At 37.8% G+C, this 18,648-nt stretch overlaps 1 protein-coding gene across 1 annotated transcript; it reads left to right on the top strand.

The window, feature by feature from the left end:
• Nucleotides 1-3,736: 3,736 nt before the first annotated feature.
• Nucleotides 3,737-6,268, top strand: LOC133738605 (endoglucanase 9-like). Its single transcript, XM_062166178.1, has 6 exons — nt 3,737-4,070; nt 4,168-4,671; nt 4,838-4,987; nt 5,111-5,222; nt 5,403-5,566; nt 5,753-6,268. The coding sequence occupies exons 1-6, from the start codon at nt 3,831-3,833 to the stop codon at nt 6,083-6,085; spliced, it is 1,503 nt and encodes a 500-aa protein (XP_062022162.1). The 5' UTR covers nt 3,737-3,830; the 3' UTR covers nt 6,086-6,268.
• Nucleotides 6,269-18,648: the final 12,380 nt, after the last annotated feature.

The following is an 18,648-nucleotide window of genomic DNA, read 5'->3' as shown; positions in this document are numbered from 1 at the left end:
ATTGACGCAACCAATTGACTGATGAGGGCAAACGTGCGTATGGCATTCGTGTGGCTTAAGATTAGGGCTGTCAATTCCGACACGACCCGATAACACGACTCGAAACCCGCACGAAATAAAGCGGGTTGAACTCGCACGATTAAAAAGCGGGTCGGCAGCGGGTCAACCCGTCATGACCCATTTAATAAACGGGTCGGCCACGGGTCAACCTGCCAACACGAAGTGAACCCGTATAACCCAATTATGCTATACTTCTTCTTGAAATTTTGGACGTTGGGAGTATTTGATCATAGGATTTGACAATTTGAAATATTTTGCTTCATCATTATTGGATTTAATTATTTATGAATTATATATAATTATTTATAGTCTTCGTCTTATGGAGTTTTTAGTGAATTTAATCAATTTATGCATTTTTTTAGTTAAATGGGTCGCAGTGTCAACCCTTAAATGGGTCATTTTGTCAAACACGACACGGCCTATTTATTAAATGGGTTAAGCGGGTTGAAAATGAGTAACCCGTTTAATAAATAAGTTGGGTTTGGGTTTAAATTTTCGACACGATTAATAAATGGGTTGGGTTTGAGTTTGTCTCTTGTGACACAACATATACCTTGACTCGGCACGAACCCAACCCGACACGACCCGTTGACAGCCCTACTTAAGATCAAATATGGTGCATGTACTGGTGTATCAAAATATCAATATGTTGTGAAAGGAAATGGATCTTGCAACAGCCAACAGTAACAAGGACAGTAGGTTATAGTTTATCTAACAATAATATTCCCCAGGTTTGTATTTGACTAGGAATGCAAGAAGTGTGTTTAGGGGTGCACGCCACGTCCGTTGGCGGCCGCAGCAACCCACTAGAACCTTCAATTTGAAGCAAAATTTAAGTGGTCTATGAAATTCGTTGTTGAGTGAAAGCTTGGCAATTATTGCAATTAGAAAAATAAGCACGATACAATGCATGAAAAGACGTACAACATTCAACTCGATCGAAGTTCAAGTTTATACGCTGCGTATTGAATTCTTCAAACTTCAACAAAGCTGTAAGCTTCGATTAATTCGGATTTGGGGGCTTAATTAGGAGAGGTATCTGATCGATCCATTCTCTGGGGATATTGCTTCTGAAATCTTTTTTAGCTTTTCCTCTAATGAAGTTAAATATCCCTAAAGTCTGTATTCAAGGTTCAAGTATTTTATACTTCCGGGAATCAGGACATTTTGGTCACGACACAATGAAGCTAGCAAGCTAACTAACTCCCTTAGTAAAATCAGCTGGTTTAATAGAGAATTAGATTTAAGAGCTGAAATATCCTACCTTTAAGCTTTCAGAGAATCAGAGCTTCATTTATACTCTTCAATGGCATGCATTAATTACTAACTTCAGTAAACAAATTAATGGTCAGTAGCCCAAAATTATTGGATGACCTACTACTGGCATGGTAATAAAAATAACCTATAGCGTCCTATTCGACTTGGAGTTCCAAAGGCAGCGTCGGAGGATTAGCGTTGAGTTCGGCCGTGGTCTGCAATCTGAGTTTAGGTAGCTAAGTCAAAAAGCTAGAGTAATACTATATATAATTATATATCATGAGTTGAACCAAGTGACGTATCAATGCTTCATTTATTCAATCCACATATGAGGAATTCTCGGTTTAGGATTTAGGGATAGTGTTGAATTGTTGATAGCTCTGGTTTGCTCGGAATGACAACTTTGTTTCGCGAGTAGTGTTAGTGGCAAGGTGATCAATGTTGGCTATTTGGTTGCAGATCGATCTGTCGATGTGGCATTTACAGTTTTACACAATAATGTAGTTTATACGTACGGTGTTCTTAACTACTGGAATACAGGGATTAGGGCACAGTTTCAAACTATATATTCGTTTATCTGTTTGAGATTTCCAGGACGTACTGTAGCATTAATTTTCTGAATTGTGAAGTAAGGGAGCCCCTCTTCTCATTAGCTAAAACTCCCTCCAATTAGTGTGACAAGATGGGTGGTCAAGTAGACTCAACATGCAAGATTTATTTGAACATGTCTACGATCGAACTAGTTCAATATATTGGATTATTAGCAAGTCGAGTACGTGAAGGAACAAGTAGTAAAGTATGTAATTGAAAAAAAGGAACAAGTAAAGTCTTAGAAGTTAGAATGAGGCTACATTCTTCCTTTGTTTTGAAACTACTCCTCCCAAAAAGTCTAATGGGAATTCTAAACTACATATATAAAAAACAGAACTTAGTCCTAAAGCATAGGAACAAGTAGATAAGGAAGATCCCAATAAAATACTCTAATCAAAAGCAACACACGTTTTTCAACTCAAATCAAAACATTCAGCCTTTCAAAAAAAAAATCAAAACATTCAGATTGATTAGAGCCGAATTGTTAGCGCCATCCAAGGGATTTCGAGGCGCCATTAGCGGCTCCATTATGCCCTAAATTTGTAAGGAAAAGAAAACATGAATAATGAATTATATAGGGAATTTCGGTAAAGTGGGAGTTATTTTGGCAATCATTTTTGGTTATTGCTTCTCATTTCCTAAATAAAGTTTAGAAATGACCTAAAATCAGGGACTTGCTTTCTCCATCGACGAGGCGTTTGTATTCAATGGTCGGGCATAAACCAAACACGCATGATCATGAACAAGCTTTTTAAGAGTAGTAGATTCCTCTATCAACTTTTAGGGGTTTAATTTTCTTGTTTATAGTCCATGACTCCATGTCATTTTAGGGTTTAAAAATTTAAACTCGCATGCATTAGTGACTGGTTGGAGTTGTTGATGAGCCTGGTATGGTATGGAGTATGGACCCATGTGTATGGCTTTCTGGCTAAGGGAAAGAGTGGTCAATGCATAACATGCATGAGAATGATGATGCTCATGAATCCAATCATGGTTTTAATTCTTCTTTTGTCTGAACAATTCAGTCAATTTTAAGTAGATAGTGGTAGTTAGGAGGTTGGATGATATTAATTAATAGAAAGTAACTAACTGATTGATCTGTGCTACAAATATATTGATGCATGCTTATTCAGAAAATTAGTCATTCTGTTCTAAAATTAGGGAGGGTTTATCCACCCAAAACAAGCTCGAGAGGCTGACATGTTGAGTGAATTGAGGGCCAACGTAGTCAACTTGAAGATATACAATTAATTATAATGATTAGTTTTCTTATATTCAAATTTATAGAGGGAGTAGTAGTAGAGCACAAGTATACCAATTTCGCAAGTTGCAGATTTGTTTCATGCAGGTATGAAGTTGTCTACTACTGCATTCAGTTATCACTATAAAAAAAAAATATGGATACATTAATATAGTTAAAGAAAACTCTAAAAGTAGAAGATAATTGCAAGGCTCTTATAAATACCCTCGATCAGACAATGATGTACTTTAATTCTCCACGGCAGAATGAGCACATATTGTGCTCAAGAGAATCTAGTTTTGCGTTTTTAATGTACAAGTATGAATCACGTATTTAGAGAAGTTAATGTATAATCAATTTTCTTTTTTACAAATATAGATTATCGATATTATAATATTGTGTTTGCTTTCGTAATTTTCATAGTATCCCATCTTTTAAGCTTACACACAATGAACTAAAAAATTGTAAAACCTCGGGAGTCAAGTTCGAAAGCTAAAAGAAAAATACGGAGTTATATAATTTGTTCAAAAAGCCAGAATTAGCGGCATGGTAACTGGGGCTTTCCCGCTCCTATTTAAAGGCGCCTCCCCAGCCCAACAAAGTCATTGGAATTTTAACAATAATAACCATTAATTTAGATAGGCTTACATTGGTTCTTAATTTTGAGAAAGATTAAGTACCAATGGCAATGTCCTCTACTACTCTGTCTTTCTTCTCCCTCTTCATCTCTGTGTTGGTATCGCTGGACTCCAGTATTAGCAATGTCCAATTAGTCCAGGCAGGCAACCCAAATTACAGAGATGCCCTTGCAAAGTCCATCCTCTTCTTCCAGGGACAGAGGTCAGGCAAGCTCCCCTCCGGCGCCGCCCAACAAATCACTTGGAGGTCTAATTCTGGCCTTTCCGATGGCCGTTTCGCACAAGTAAGTGAATGAGAATAACATTGCCTTGGTTATGTATTTTCAGTACTAAAAGTAGTAAAAGGACTGAAATTGAAATGTTGTGAAACTGTTTGGGCAGGTGGACTTAACTGGAGGATACTACGATGCTGGAGACAATGTCAAGTTCAACTTCCCAATGGCCTTCACCACCACAATGCTTTCATGGGGAGCACTTGAATATGGCAAGAAAATGGGACCCCAACTAGCAAGTACCCGGGCCGCAATCCGATGGTCCGCAACATATCTTCTAAAATGTGCTAGAGCCACACCCAATAGGCTCTATGTTGGGGTCGGGGACCCCAATATAGACCACAAGTGTTGGGAGAGGCCCGAAGACATGGATACGTCCCGAACCGTTTACTGGGTCTCTCCAAGCAATCCAGGCTCGGATGTTGCTGGAGAGACGGCAGCCGCACTGGCGGCTGCTTCTATGGTTTTTCGAAAGGTAGACTCCAAATATTCGAAGTTGCTATTGAGCACAGCCAAGAAGGTGTTTCAATTTGCAATTCAGTACAGAGGTGCCTACAGTGATTCACTTGGTTCTGCAGTTTGCCCATTTTACTGCTCATATTCTGGATACAAGGTATATTATCTTTTGGCTTGCTTTACAGTATACTACTTTGTTGGGTTTCTTTTTTGAAGAATTGAAATATATATGTTGTCAACCTGCTAAATCATAATTGAAAATATTTAATATGCTATGTTTTCATTATGTACTAACCTTTTCACTCTGGTAAAAAAAACATCAGGATGAGTTGGTGTGGGGTGCTGCATGGCTTCTTAGAGCAACAAATGATGCTTTTTACTTCAATTTCTTGAAATCCATGGGAGCTGGTGATTCACCAGACATCTTCAGCTGGGATAACAAATTTGCTGGTGCTTATGTTCTGCTATCAAGGGTAAAATTTCATACCATGCCAAGCGATCATCATATTTTCCAAGCTTATGTAAAACAGATTTCATCTATTAAGTTTTCTTCAGTTATAAATCTAGGTAATTTGACATAATGGTTTGCTTTTCAGAGGGCTGTGTTGAACAATGACAAGAATTTTGACTCGTATAAACAACAAGCTGAGCAATTTATGTGCGGCATTTTGCCCAACTCACCCTCTTCAAGTACACAATACACACAAGGTAAATATAAAGGTTTCTACTTTCCACTTCTAATTAGTTCAAGATTTCAATCAAATCCTGACCTGCCAAACTCTGAACAAGTACTGCAGAGATTCAGATATCCAGTTCAGAACTTTTAGAATACACAGTCATTCTTCTGATATACATGGTATTAATACTATGGATTCCTTAAAATTGTAGGAGGGCTCATATACAAGCTGCCTGGAAGTAACCTCCAATATGTCACCTCAATTACATTCTTGCTCACTACCTATTCCAAGTACATGTCTGCCAGAAAGCACACATTTAACTGTGGAAACCTTGTCGTCACTTCAAGCGCTTTAAGAAACCTTGCCAAGAGACAGGTAAATCGACTCTAAAACCATGTTGGGATGTTAGACACGTCAATATCAGACTATCAATATAAATCCGGTAATGGCCAGAATGAATGTTTGTTTTAATATGCATGTGGTGTGAGTAATAGTTTGACAACATAACATGTCATATACCCTTGATGCATGATCTATGGCCTGACTTGATGAAAAATTCAGGTGGATTACATATTAGGGGTAAACCCTCTGAAGATGTCCTACATGGTAGGGTATGGACCCTACTATCCCAAGAGAATTCACCACAGAGGATCTTCATTGCCCTCATTGGATAGTCATCCGCAAACGATCGGATGTGATGGCGGTTTCCAACCGTTCTTCTATTCATCAAATCCAAATCCTAACATCTTAGTTGGAGCTGTTGTTGGAGGTCCAAATCAGAATGATGGGTTTCCAGATGACCGAGCCGATTATAGTCATTCAGAGCCTGCAACATACATAAATGGTGCTATAGTTGGACCGTTAGCATACTTTGCTGGGAGCAAATCTCAATAGAAGTTGTACCAGCTAACTGTAAATAGCTATATTTGATTGTCCCCAAAAGGGGTCTATCCGTCTATGTATCCCACCAGAAATACGTGGGATATTTGTTTGTCTTTGCTTCTTTCCAACAATGATCTGGAAAAGTAGGCATTTTTAGGCTCGCATCGAGCAGTTTATGAATCAAAATTAAATTAAGCTTTTGGTTTCTTCGTGTCATGACTGTCATCACATGGCATGCGATGCAAGAACTTGATGCATGTCTTGACAGTGGAAAAGAATGTTAGGACTGCTATATATGTAGATAAAGTCCAGATAAAAAGCTTCATGGTTGGGCCTTTAATATTCCTAGTGGTGGATTTCGTGATCGAAGTTCTAGGGGTTTGGCATTTTTAATTTCAAGTTCTTAATCAAATCCCATTAGACCGAAATGAACCAGGCCGACCTGATAATCTCAATATGGATGGGTATCGCATCACAAAAGAAGTACAGATGGGTATCCAACCCAACCAAATGGATCCAGCATAGATGAAGTTCCACCCCACAAATACCAGCCACCATGTTTAATATCCTTCATTTTCTTACGTTATTTTCCTTTTCGCATGTTTGATCAATTGTCACCGCTCAGAGTTGGATACCAATTAGTGACTAATTATAATTTTATTTGAATATATGTCTTACGACAACTAGGCCACCAATTTCCCAATACTACCATTGCCTTCACGAAACCTATACGACAACTAGGCCACCAATTTCCCAATACTACCATTGCCTTCACGAAACCTATACTACTTATACTGACGTATTAGTATAGCTAGCTAGCAAGACCGACGTATCTGACATCTACTGATACAATAGACTGGCAGGGCAAGCCGGCAAGGTGATCAATGGTTGTTGTATGGTTAACGATGGTGGAAGTGAATACTACCTTCTTGGACTAGGATTGCATTAAGCAAAAGCTTCTAAGATCATCTTTCAGGGTTAGTAAATTAAGTTCCTCCTTCCTTTCACGGTGCTTTTAGTGGTGGTTTATCGGTTGAGATTTTCAGAATTAGTTATAATATTTAAATATGAATTGTGAAGAAAAAGAGCCCACTTCTCATTAGGTTTTTTATATTTTTTTTATTTTTTATTTTTTATGGAAATAGGTCAGCCATTTCATTATAATTCAGCAAACAGTACAAAAACGAAACACCCCTATGGGGTCGACAGAAAGAATCGTTCCTTAGAACCTCATGAAACCCTATTCTAGAAGAATAAAATCCCAAAAAATCCTGAGTACACTCACCTTTTGTAAATTCACGCACTTTTATTCTAACAAAAACCTAGAAACCTCGAAACTTACATAAAAAGGTTCCAACTAAGGTACTGATTTTTGCGACCCAAACAGAAATTAAACAGCACTATGGGCCATACAGACCCAATCCATCCAACCCACTTGAAAACCTAGACCAGTATACCTGAACCTAAGGGCCACAAGCCAGTCCAAGGCCCACCAGTAACCATTAGCCCACAAAGCCCCAGTCCACATGGCAAACTCCACCGTCAGCAGCATCACCGCCAGCGCCCCTACCACCGTCGCTGGTATCAATCCCAGCACATGCAAATCCACCAGCACAACTACGTCGTCGGAAAAGCTGCCGCTTGGGAAGTTGTCAAACTTCACAGCAGAGTCACCAATGCCATAATTACCATCACCAACAAAATGAACCAGACCAACACCATCATCGTCCAGTTCCATCAGGCTGCCAATCCGAAAACCAAAATGCAAATCTGGCCGACCACCATCAGATTGCTGCACCGTCACCGCAGCAGCCCCTTGATCTGAATCGGAAATCAAATCCACAGGCCTCCCATCAACACATCTCCAAACCTGAGACGGCACCGGAGTCATCACCCGCCCAGCGACCGGATCTCTGGCAAAGACACAGAGAAGGCAGAAGCCAAGAAATAGGGAAACACGTCGAAGAAAAACATCGTCGTCTCTACCCACAAGCCAACCAGAAAGGAGAAGAAAACAGAGCCCCGCCCACCTAGTCATAGGTACACCACCATCGAACATGGTGATGGAGTTTTATCGAAGACGGCAGTTGTCGAGCAAACCCTAGCAGAGCTAGGTCAAAATTTCATATGAATTAAATAACTTTGTCTACAATAGCCACTTCTCATTAGTTTAACCCATTAATTCATTTGGATTAGAGTATCAAGTTGAGTTTGAAAAAAAAGATTATCAAGTTGAGTGATAATGCATAGTATAAACCCTAAACCCTAATTGCGATATATACTCTAAACAATGTGATGATAAATGCATATTACTAATTCCAAGTTCAAATGATGTCATTCAAGCCAAATAGAGAGTTTATTATGTTTATGTTTAGGTGAACGTGTTTGTCATTAGTGTATATATACTTGATTAGTGGTTGTAAACATATATATGGCTGAAGTTATTGTTATAAAAAGAAGATTAGTAGGGCATAACCTTGATTCTCCTAATTACAAATAATATCCATGCATGGCTCCAAAAAACAGAAAAAGTTGATTAATTTTCAGTAAACCTCAGAGTCCATTAATTAATTAAGAACCTAAATTAGGTTTATTTTCTGCTCTACCGACGGTTTTTTTTTTTTTTTTTTTGAGGGAAACTGACAATTCTTATTAAACTTAAGGAGAACTCTCGTTTGTGATTACATCAGATACAAAATAATAAGGAGGCACAACGCCTCAAGAAGAAAATTGAAAACTAGAAAGAGTAAATCTAGCTAATTTGTGAGCCACATAGTTGGCTTGACGGTAAGCATGAGTAAAATAAGAACCTAACATCTCATGGAGACTGAAGGTCATGTCATCATACACACGACCTAAAAAGGAAGTATGGGGAATGACGCTCTACTTAGTTGCATTTGCAAGAGTTAGGGAATCTGTCTCAAAAATTACCGGGGAGAGACCATGCTCAATAGCATGTGAGACAGCTACTCTTCCCGCTATAGCTTCAACGTTCTTGTTCCGCTTATCCAACATTTGAAACTGCTTGATATTGACCTCCCAAGCACTGACCGGAAGCACCCCGGATAATTAATCCTATACCTCCACAACTGGTAGCAACGTCAAACGCACCATCCAAATTTATTTTAACCCACCCCTCAGGAGGAGGTTTCCACCTTGCCTCCTTCAAACTATGATGCAAAACAGGTATGTTGTGGAAAGTATAATCAAAGAGTCTTGCATTAAAAGCAAAAACAACATCACCTGCACGCATTACCTTGTCATCCCAAATTCTTGTATTTCTCTCTTTCCAAAGTCCCCACAGAAAGTATATAAATATATTCCAATTATCATCAGTCAACATCTTAGCACAATGCTGCAACTATTGCTTTAAATCTAAAGCCAAAGCTTCATGCGAAAATCACACTTGTTTTAGACTAGAGTTTGACTGCAATACTTGTTTAGAAAATATGTGCACTGACGACAAAAGTGATCAGCAGACTCTAATTCTTGTAGGCACGACACGCATAGGCTGTGTTTGTTACGTGGGACTATTATCCCCCACCTTATTTCCTATAATAGTCTAGGACTCTTTTAGCCTGAGATATGGTATGTTAATACATGACCCATGTTTGGTACTACTTAAGACTAAAGAGCAGAATAGTCAAAATAGTCCTATCCCATGTTTGTTGGTGTATTGGACTAAAAGTTGGTAATTTGCAGCAAAGTTCACATACAGCAAAATAATCATAGATTAAGAAGAACAACCATAATCTGCATACTTTGTAGTTAGTTTTTACACATCGACAAGTCCACCTATTAATTAATACAACACAGTGATACACTGATTTAACATTCCACATGCTAATAAAGTTTCATCTAGCAATTACAAAAATGGATGTTAATCTAGCAAAAGAAGGAGATTGTCCAACATGTGTTAAGGCAGCAACTGTTGCAGTTTTCCAAACAAAAAAAGGAACATATATTGCAACAGCAGCTAGGTAGATCCTCTAGCAGTTCCCGCAAGCAGGGGCGGACCCGTCATTCGGTCTGACGGGGTCCGGACCCCCCTCAGCTTTTTGGCAGATATATAATATTATATGTCTATTATTAATTAAACTATTGATTTATGTGTATGTGCAACGGCTGGACCCCCCCCTTCTAAATTGAATTGTACACATAAATATATAATATTCTAACCCCCACCTCCCCCACTCTCTAACCCACGTGATTGTCACATTGTCAGGTTAAAAATAAAATATTAATATTCATTTAATTAGGAATTTAGGATAAGAGAAGAAAGTCAAAACAAAAATTAATAAATATTCATATATCATTAGGATTTTGACAGCTTTTATTCTATATATTGGGGTTGGCGGTTTGCAAATTCTGTAACCTAATTTTTTTCTCTCTCGCACCAGGCAAAGCAAAAAGGTCCGATACCTTTATTTATTTTTTGTTATATTATATTTGTTTCCATTCTTTCATTTTGCTTTGTTAGATTGATTTTAATTTTTTTTTTTGGCTTATTTTTTCACGATTGATTTTGTTGAATACTCATTGTTTATATGTAATTTTTTTTTCTTTTGATTTGTAAGTCATCCACACAAAAGACACTTGATACATGGTTTACTAAAAGAAAAATGCCCGAAAACTCTGAATTTAGTGCTACCTTACTACAATCTGATGTTAAGACTCAAGATTTTTAAATTATTTTTATACTATTGTTTTTTTTTTTTTTTGACTTTCAACTTATGTTATGTCTGGACCCCCCCTAAGATCAAATCCTGGTTCCGCCACTGCCGCAAGCAAGTTCTCGACATACACTTTTCTCACTTCATCATCTAAGGACATGAAGGCAGAGATATTTTGGGGCTTATCCAAAATGATTTTCAATGCCTCAATTTGGTCTAGAACAGAAAGTCCCATTTTCTTAAGTTACTTAGCAATATCAGATCTATCTTCATTACCTTTCACTATGGCATCAATCACTGCTTGCATTCTTTTTCCAGATTCTTCAAACAATTTATCCAATGCAAGCATAATTTTATCTTCATCATTTCTTTTCCTCTTTTTCTGACTGACTTGAGATTGTCCCGTGCTATCTTTGCTCATTGACATAGGGCTTATGTCATTCTCAATGCCTATATCATCTTCATTGTTGTTCTGCTCCTCCATCATATCAGCAAGGACCTCAGCCCCATTTTCAGTAGCACGGTCAGTCCCAAAGATGGTAGCTAGTCTATCAAATAATGGATACTTCTTGTTTCTCCATCCCTTTGCCTTTTTGTTGTGCTATGACAGAAACAGAAAATGAATCGATCAAAGTGCAGCAATGAAATCAGTTAGCTTAAAAATCAAACTCAATGAAACTTCCTCATTACCTGCAAATACGTATCCCATACTTCATTACTATCAACTTCAATGCACTTTTTGATATCATTTCATGCAAATCCACTCTTGTTCATCATGTCATAGATTGTGCTATAATCTTTCTTAAGTTTCTTCAACTTTGACTCAATATGTGGACTTGCCTTCATATTGGAATTGGGACATAAAAGATTTAAAGCATTCTCTATTTTGATTAAAGTACCAGATTTGAAACTGCCAGTGTCGCAGCTTTGTCCTCCAGCAATAATTCCGTCAAGAACATTCAACAAAGACTCTTCTTCAAAGCTGGTCCATACACGTCTTGACTTCCCTTGCTCTGCATTTTCATCACCACTTTCCATTTAAAAAAAAAATCAACATGACATGGTCAAGGAAACATAAACATGATTATCTAAAGAGCAGAAGTGGTAAATGGCTGTGTTTAGGTTCAGTTCAGTTCAGTAAATGGCTGGTAACATACAATTTAAAGAAGTTAATGAGTGGAAACCATAACTAAGGCTATAATTATCAACCTAATAGCTAAGGCAAGCAACATTGCCCCACTCAAAATGCAGGTACAGATCCTACTTCTTTCAATGAAAGATATTGTTCGAGGCTAGATAAGAAAAAGGATTGTAACAAAAACTTCATCAAGAACTAACTGATTTGATTCTTACCACCAAAATCAAATCCTTCTGAATTTGCATTTTCAGTACAGTTACTAAAGAAGGATTTGTGCATCAATTCAGAATGTGGAAATTAGAAGATCAATATTGAGATTTTTCTTGCCTAAGACGAGACACAGCAGAAAACATCAACTTGGACATCACATACCTACAGAAGAGCTATATCTCATACGCATATAGACTCAAATAATAGACTCATACGCATATAGACTCAAACCTCATAGTAGCATATGTTATTGTAAAGCAATTAATATGTGTAGAAAAAACAAAACTGATGGAGCAAGTTTTTCTTGTTTTATCTGAATTAAATTAATCTTTTACAAGAAGGAGAAAACATATAGACGGAAGGGAAAAGGAAGACAACAAAAGGTAAAAGGGAGACAACAAAAGGAGAAAGGAGAAAAACAAAAAAGGAAGAAGAGGGAAGCAAAACTGAAAAGAGGGAAAAGGAGACAACAAAAAGAAAGTGAAAAAGAAGAGAACAACAGACAAATGCAATTGCTGGCAATATGCCAAACTTCAATAATATGAGAGAAGTTTCATAGAAAAAAGGCACAGAAGGAAACAAGTACCTATTTACTTTTAGCTTAAACCAAGCTTTCAGCAACCTCAACAGATGGTTGAAGCAACTGGAAGCATATAAGCAATAAATAGAGTTGTAGCCTGTTGACTCAACATGAATTAGTAAAAGGAACTATAAATCTACAAACACCCGCCTAATACTAACCAGTAAATTATATCCTAAATGCCAACAAACACAAGTAAAACACAAAAATGAATGAGAATAAGGAAAACAATTTCATATTAAATTTAATTAAGACTAGGTCATCACACTCCTAAGCATTAAAACGCATTAGTGTTCACAACAAATCAAAAGCTACATAAATAATGATCCTTAGTACTTAGATGTATTTAAAGCAGAAACTACTTGATTTATTCTCTTAAAGCTCTTGCATCCCTTGCAGCCCTTGCAGCAGCACCTGAAACCCTTGTATCTCCGGCAGCCCTTATAGCCCTTCTTCCCGTCCATTCATTATGCATTTGTAAAGCTAATTCATTCCTCCAAGTAGTCCATTGATTAGACGCTTCAACCGTGCCAACTACATCAGCTTCTTCCCCATTTTGTGCATCTAATTCACATACTGCATACTCCATCGGATCAATGGACATCTCTCTCCTAATAAAATTATGTAAAAGACAACAAACCGTAATTATGCGGCATTGTGTCTTTATTGGATAAAATGATGGACTCCTTAGCATTCCCCACCTTCCTTTTAGCATTCCAAAACACCGTTCTATGACATTTCTTGCCTTTGAATGCTTCATGTTAAAATATTCCACATGATCCCTAAGCATATTTCTTTCATCTCATTCCGATAAATGATACATTGTTCCTCTATATGGTGCAAGAAATCCTTCACCATTTGTGTAACCACCATCTACAAGGTAATAATAACCTAATAGCCAAAATAAAAATTCCTATTAGTGTATGAAAGGCGCATAAACTGCATTAATTTAATCTACACAACTAATCCAATAGCCTTACCAGTGGGAACTCTTAATCCATTCGGCCTAGTCACTGCATCGTGAAGAACTCTAGAGTCCGATGCCGATCCCTCCCAACCCGGTAAGACAAATATGAATTGCATATCACGAGAACAAGCAGCTAACACATTTGTAGCAACTTCACCCTTTCTTGTGCGGTATCTTGGCTTGTCAATTGCAGGTACACGCACTCTAATGTAAGTTCCATCTAGTGCCCCCAAGCAATTCTATTAAAATATATATATATATATATATATATATATATATATATATATATATATATATATATATATATATATATTCATGAAGTTTATAAACTGCACATATAGAGATGAACCTTTAACAATCAGAAAAGGCATAACTGCAGTCCCTACAATAAACTAACCTTAAAGCACTTCCATCTATGATTTGTGCAGTCAGCAAGTACCAGATCAGGTACCCTCACCAAACTACCTTGCAATCGTAAAACACCTTGTAGTATAGAATGGAAATACCTACTAATAGTCTATCCGGATCGAAAAAATCTACCTCTAATAGTACGATTCTTCACATGATGTGAAAGTATATGTAAAAACATACATACTTGCTCTTCCACAGACACCAAACCATCACTCTTTATCTTTCCATTTGTGCGAAGCAGTTCACACAACAGGCCAAAAGTCCTTCTATCCATTCTTAATTCGTGTACACATTTGGTGTCACTATTGCCTATAATACTATCTAGATAACTCAAACGAGTCTCACGTCTAACGAATGAACAATTATTTAGAGCATGTCTTTCAGCACGCCTTCGTCTCAAATTAAACATCAGTAGCACAAGCATAGTACAAGCACACATTGTCTCTAGGTGCCACAACTCCATCAATAAGAGCAACATAATTTGCCTTCGATCCATATCTAGGATTTCACAGTAACATCCAAAATCAATGAAAACAACCAACCAAAGAAGAAGATAAAAACACAGACGTTGTTAAAAGAAAAAAAAAACCCAGAATTGACCAACATCCAAAATCAATGAAAACATCAGTATCACAAGCATAGTACAAGCACACATGCATTGTCTCTAGGTGCCACAACTCCACCAATAAGAGCAACATAATTTGCCTTCGATCCATATCTAGGATTTCACAGTAACATCCAAAATCAATTCACAGTAACATCCAAAATCAATGAAAACAACCAACCAAAGAAGAAGATAAAAACATAGACGTTGTTAAAAGAAAAGAAAAAAAAAAACCCAGAATTGATCAACATCCAGAATCAATGAAAACAACCAACCAAAGAAGAAGATAAAAACACAGACGTTGTTAAAAGAAAAGAAAAAACCCAGAATTGATCAACATCCAAAATCAATGAAAACAACCAACCAAAGAAGAAGATAAAAACACAGACGTTGTTAAAAGAAAAAAAAAACCCAGTCTTGAAATTGATCAATTCTTAGCAAATCAAGCTACCCAGACACCAATTGTTACAACCCATAAACAATTGTTAATAGAAAATCAATCCATAGTCTTTAATTTAACAAATCACAGTAGATACACGAGAAGAAGAAGCTAGACGGGGTCGAAGGGAAGAGGGAATCAGAATCAAAGCAAAAGGAGCATGAGAGAGAAAAGAAATTGAACCTGGACGAGTAGTTCAAGGAGGATGAAGCGCGATCGAGAGTGGAGAGACGAGGCTGAAGCGCGCGAAAGGGATGGAGAGACTAATGAGTGTTGTTGAAGCCCTTGCTTCCACAGTCCGGTGAGTTTTAGGGGTTCTATGTAAGAAGGTCGAGAGCTGATGCGGGGACTCTCTTATCTCATTTAATTGAGTCCTCATGTGTGCCAAACGTGGGATGAGTCTAATTTTATTACATAACCTAGTCCAATCCAGTCCAATCCCACGTAACAAACATAGCAATAATGTATTCTCAATGGGCACATGCCTCGCTATCAGTAAGTCAATTGTAGGAAGGCATTGTTGTACCAATTTCCACATAAAAATCTTCGTTGTGCCAGGAACAGTGGCTTTCCACAACCTCTTCCAAAATGAAAGCATTGGGTTCGGTTGCTCACCATCCCCTTGTGTCGAAACTAATAACTTGTAGGCACTTTTAACCGAAAATTTTCCTTTACTATCATAGTGCCAGACACGTCTATCATGTGTTGCTCGAGTACTCAAAGGTATTGATAAGATCAATGAAGCTTCCTCTGGTGAGAACAATTGATGCACCCTGGCTTCATTCCACTTTCCGGTATGAACTAACAAATCACTAACCCTGCTAGTACCATCAAAAAGTCCATGCGTAGGAGTAGGTATGAAGGAAGGTGTCTTCGGTATCCAAGGGTCAGTCCAAGTCAAAATACTATGCCTATCTCCAACCTGCCACCTAGTGCCCTTCAAAAGTAAATCTCGTGCCTCAAAAATACTCTACCAAGAATAGGAAGGAGTAGAGTGAGGAGCAGCCTCCCAAAATGAGGTATTCGGAAAATACTTAGCTTTGTATAATTTTGTAATGAGGGAATTTGGTAACTCCATAACCCTCCACCCTTGTTTGGCTAGCAAAGCTAGGTTAAAGGAATGCAAATCCCTAAAACCTAACCCGCCTTCCTCCCTCAGGAAGCAAATAGCAGACCAAGACTTCCAATGAATTTTTCGCTTCTCTGGTGTACTACCCCACCAAAACCAAGCACATAATTGTTGTAGATCATCACAAAAAAAAAATTGTAAGTAAAAAGTAACTCATTGCATACATCGGTAATGACTATGCTACCACTCTAATAAGAATGTCCTTCCCTGCTCCACTTAGTAACTTTCCTTGCCAATTTTGTAACTTCTTGTCTAGCCGCTCTTTTATGTATTGAAAAGTTACAGTTTTTGCACACCCGACATATGTAGGAAGTCCTAGATATTTCTCATGCGACTCTACCACCACTACTCCCAGTCCAGTAGCCAAATTTGACTGTTCGCTGACACTAACATTCTTACTAAAAGTCATGCACTGAGCTTTTATGGAAGTTAACTTGCTGTCCCGAAGCTAGCCCATAAACTTTTATGATTTGTTGTATCTTTTGACATACCAAATGAGTAGCCTCCGCAAATAACAAACTATCATCTGCAAATAAAAGATGATTAATACTCGGAGCTCCGAAGCAAATAGAAATACCTGGAAGAGCCCTAGACAATGCACTCTGAGTAAGTAATGCTGAGAATACCTCTGCCCAAAGAATAAAGAGATATGGAGAGAGAGGATCTCCCTAATGGAGCCCCCGAGAAGGAATTACATACCCTCTAGGCTTCCCACGAACCAAGAAAGAGTATCTAACTGTGGAAACACATTGCATCACCATTTGAATCCATGAAGTAGCAAAACCAAGTCTCTCCATAACTTTTCTCAAAAAAATCCACTTCATTCGATCATATGCCTTACTTAAATTCAACTTCGATCAATGATATATACTTGTCCTGACCAGATCGATCACTTATTATGAATGAAATGAGAAATTCATTGGCAGCCAATATAGTATCTGTAATCAACCGTCCTGGAATAAACGCACTTTGATATGGCGATATGATTTGAGGTCAGATCACCTTCAGTCTATTGACAATAACTTTAGAGCAGAGCTTATAGATGACATTGCACAGCATGGGACGTAATTCAGCCATCGTCTCAGGATTACTTACTTTAGGTATAAGGCTGAGTGTCGGGTGATTCACACTAACTATCTTGTAAACATTGATGCCAATTTCATAAATGCATGCATTTTCTATATGTGTTAAGTCCCGTATCTAGTATCGGTTAAGGCTACTAAACCAATTATCCTTTCGGTGTATCGATTATGCTGGTTAGGGCCACAATCAACTCTCTAACTTAGGCATTACGCCGGTTAAGGCCGCAATATCTAAAATTAGAGGCCTAGAGAGAAAGATAATAGAGACCCAAGCAAACTTAGCTACAATTAAGCTAGCTAATGGTTACCACACTTAAATCCTAGATGCCACAAGATTAATAAGTTGTCAATTTATCAATCTATTCATCATAATTGCCCACAACATAATTTCAAAGGGTGACAAAGCCTAGAAACATGCTTCTAAGGACCAATAAATTCGGATTTAAAGCATACACAATGGAAAATTGCATTTATTAAAATTAAAGCATAAATATTTATACAAGATGAGTTAGGGCTTCACAACCCTAACTCCAAAAATTAAACTACTCACAACCCATTAGCAAATACATCATCAAATACATAAGAAATTAAGAGGAATGATAGAGGAGAGAGGAACACAAGCTAGGCTCACAATTTGCTATAGGCAAACATAAACCCAACTTGATATTAAGCCCCTACTCTTTACCAAAAATAAAATCCCTTTGTGTTGATGAGCAATTGATTGTGTGGGTAGTAAAAGCCCTTTGATTTTCTTTGGGAAGTGATGGGTGAGAGAAAATGGGAAGGAATGAAATGGGGTGGTGTTGGTGTGTGTTTCGGCTGTAGAGAGGAAGAAAGAGAAAATGGATCTGGGGAGAGGAGTGTGCTGGTAGGGTGAGGTCAGAGAGAATAGAGTCTGATGGGGTTTTTGGGTGTGTGTCGAAACCTTCCTTTTTAAATGGGTGGCAGCTGCTTTCGTAACCAAGAGGAAAGGGGGGATAAGGGCTGCCATGTGGCAGCATGGGAGTGGGCAAGGAGAAAGAGAGGGATGGTCTGGCACTCAAGCACGTGGTAGTCTCCAACTGGCTCAACCTGATTAAGCAAGCAATTATGGTTTAATTGCTCACGGGACATTTGGCTGAGCATAATTAATTAATCCCTTGATTAATTAATCTCTTAATTAATTAATACAAGGGTTAATTAATCAAATAATTACTTGATACAACTTTTTCTTTGCTTCAATTTTCTTCTTCTTCTTTTGCTTTTTCCGAGCTCAAACCAATGATTTTCACATATTTGCTTGCATTGACCCGCTGACTCTTGTTGACTTTTCGTCTTTTTGTCGATAACTCCAATTAGCTCC

This window comes from Rosa rugosa, chromosome 3 (assembly GCF_958449725.1).
Source record: "Rosa rugosa chromosome 3, drRosRugo1.1, whole genome shotgun sequence".
Lineage (NCBI taxonomy): Eukaryota > Viridiplantae > Streptophyta > Magnoliopsida > Rosales > Rosaceae > Rosa > Rosa rugosa.
The sequence above is the reverse complement of the archived record's forward strand: the minus strand, read 5'-3'. Positions and strand labels throughout refer to the sequence as shown.

Bases quoted from the DNA above. Each gene is read 5' to 3' on its own strand.
- LOC133738605 (XM_062166178.1), top strand. From the start codon at position 3,831: ATGGCAATGTCCTCTACTACTCTGTCTTTCTTCTCCCTCTTCATCTCT. The intron at 4,071-4,167 runs GTAAGTGAATGA...CTGTTTGGGCAG, and splicing joins CCGATGGCCGTTTCGCACAA to GTGGACTTAACTGGAGGATA. The intron at 5,567-5,752 runs GTAAATCGACTC...TGAAAAATTCAG, and splicing joins GAAACCTTGCCAAGAGACAG to GTGGATTACATATTAGGGGT.